The sequence below is a fragment of the Trypanosoma equiperdum genome (genome assembly GCF_001457755.1).
Source record: "Trypanosoma equiperdum strain OVI genome assembly, contig: ctg_1758, whole genome shotgun sequence".
Classification (NCBI taxonomy): domain Eukaryota; phylum Euglenozoa; class Kinetoplastea; order Trypanosomatida; family Trypanosomatidae; genus Trypanosoma; species Trypanosoma equiperdum.
Window position 1 is genome coordinate 10,125 of NW_027123791.1, and position 1,914 is coordinate 12,038.

General features: G+C 48.7%; 1 protein-coding gene and 1 pseudogene across 2 annotated transcripts in view; both read left to right on the forward strand.

Moving 5' to 3' along the window:
• Positions 1–55, forward strand: part of TEOVI_000524500:pseudogene — a 617-nt pseudogene extending 562 nt beyond the window's left edge. Inside the window, exon 2 of the mRNA in view lies at positions 1–55. This exon is cut by the window's left edge and continues 41 nt beyond it. Within this exon, the coding sequence occupies positions 1–55 (55 nt within the window).
• A 231-nt stretch (positions 56–286) lies between these two features.
• On the forward strand, positions 287–1,846 carry TEOVI_000524600 (Trypanosome variant surface glycoprotein C-terminal domain containing protein, putative; the record flags this gene model as incomplete). The annotated part of the gene is made up of 1 exon (XM_067223056.1): positions 287–1,846. One exon carries the CDS (start codon positions 287–289, stop codon positions 1,844–1,846), a length of 1,560 nt encoding a protein of 519 aa, XP_067079157.1.
• Between the last annotated feature and the right edge of the window lie 68 nt (positions 1,847–1,914).

Consider the following 1,914-nt stretch of genomic DNA (forward strand, 5'->3'; position numbering starts at 1 on the left):
AATTTGTGACGCCGCGTTCAAGCAGGGGAATTTGTTAAAAGCAAAAAAGTTGTGACAAATGATTACGAGCCAGCAGACAAAACCGACAGATGCGAAAAGCAGCTCCAAACTGCAGCACCAATACCCACAATTATTATTCTCATACTAAGAAAATTGCAGCACGCACGTCGTTACAAGCAGCTAAACAAGGATATTAGCAGGCAAAGGACGACCAGGATTCTCAACCCAAACCAACGACCAGACCATACCAAGACAGGTACACGCCAGGCCTAGCACCGACAGACCGATGCTCATAACCGCAGTCAGATTGCTCATACCGCTCACGCTAACAGCAGCGCAAACACGCGTCAGCGGCGACGAACTTAGCGACGCAAACATAAACGGCAAGATCTCAACACCATGCGACTCAGCGCAACTACTGCAGCGAACCGCAAGCATCCACGGCAATGAACTCGACAAGCTCGCCAACTACGCAGCGCGAAACAACCAGGTAAAACTGATGTGGCAACTCGGGGCAGCCACCGGCGGCGCAGACAGCAAGCTAGCTTACGCCTTGCTAGCGGCGCTCGCAGAAATAAAGCAAGCAAAGGCAGTGCACGCCCTAGTGCACAACCTAGGGCACTTTTTGAAATTCAAACGAGAGATCGACATCAAGACAGGAATCCTAGCTCACCACGCCGCTGGCCAGGCAACAGCAGCAGACGTCGTCAAGACAAATGCCCAAAGCGACTTCACAAACGGAGCGTCGGGGGCAGCCGGCAAAGCAGGAGTGCTCACGGACTTGACACTCAACACCGGCAACGTGTGCAAAGAGAACGGCGCAGGAAAAATAACGACACAAGGGCATACGCTGAGCACAGCGCTAACGAAAGCCCTGTACCTAACAACTGACGACGATCTAAAAACGCTCAAGTATTCCACAGCACTGAAACTCGCATGTGCCGGCACAACAGAACAAAACTGGAAGGCAAGCGGAACCGACATAGGGTGCACAGACTCGGGCAACACACCAAAGCTGGTGCTGAAACTAACCCCCAGCGAACTTTTCCAAAAGACCAAAGCGGCCGTAAAGCAAAATATAGGAAACACCGATACCGAGCCGCAAAACTGCCAAGGCGACTATCCCGATGACACTGTTTACTGGCCAACAAACCAGCAGATCGCTAACGCTAATTGCCAGTACAATAAAAACAAGCAAACGCCACCAGCAGAACTAGCAAGCACAACACTAGCCAGCCTAAAAACAGATGGCGACTTCACAAAACTAGTCCGGCAAACAATAAACGACAAAAGCCCGACAGGCACAGCCACTAGCGAGGCAATCGATAAGATATACGGAACAGACGAAGACGCCTTCAAAAAAACGTACATAACAAGCATAGGCGATAGCACAGCCAAACTATGGGAAAGCGACGGTTTAAAAGACAAAAAGTACTCCGACCTGTCTTCGGCAAACAACCTGGAAGCAGCATATGCACAAGCGGTAGCGCAGAGCAGCCGCGACGAAGTAGAAAAGGCAAAGACATTAATTTCCAAACCAAAGGAAATGGACTGTAAAAACAAGGTTAAGGCTGATTGTAATGGTAAGTGCAAATGGGAGGGCACTGATGATAAAGGGGTGTGCAAATCCAAAAGTGGAGAAGAGCATGCAACCCAAGCAGGAGCAGGAGAAGGAGCTGCAGGAGAACAAAAGAAAGAGGAGAAATGCGCAGGGAAGAAAAAGGATGACTGCAAATCTCCGGATTGTAAGTGGGAGGGTGAAACTTGCAAAGATTCTTCTATTCTAGCAACCAAGAAATTCGCCCTCAGCGTTGTTTCTGCTGCATTTGTGGCCTTGCTTTTTTAAAACAAAATTTCACCTCTTTTTCTTCCTTGCTAAAATTTTCTTGCTACTTGAAAACTTTCTGATATATT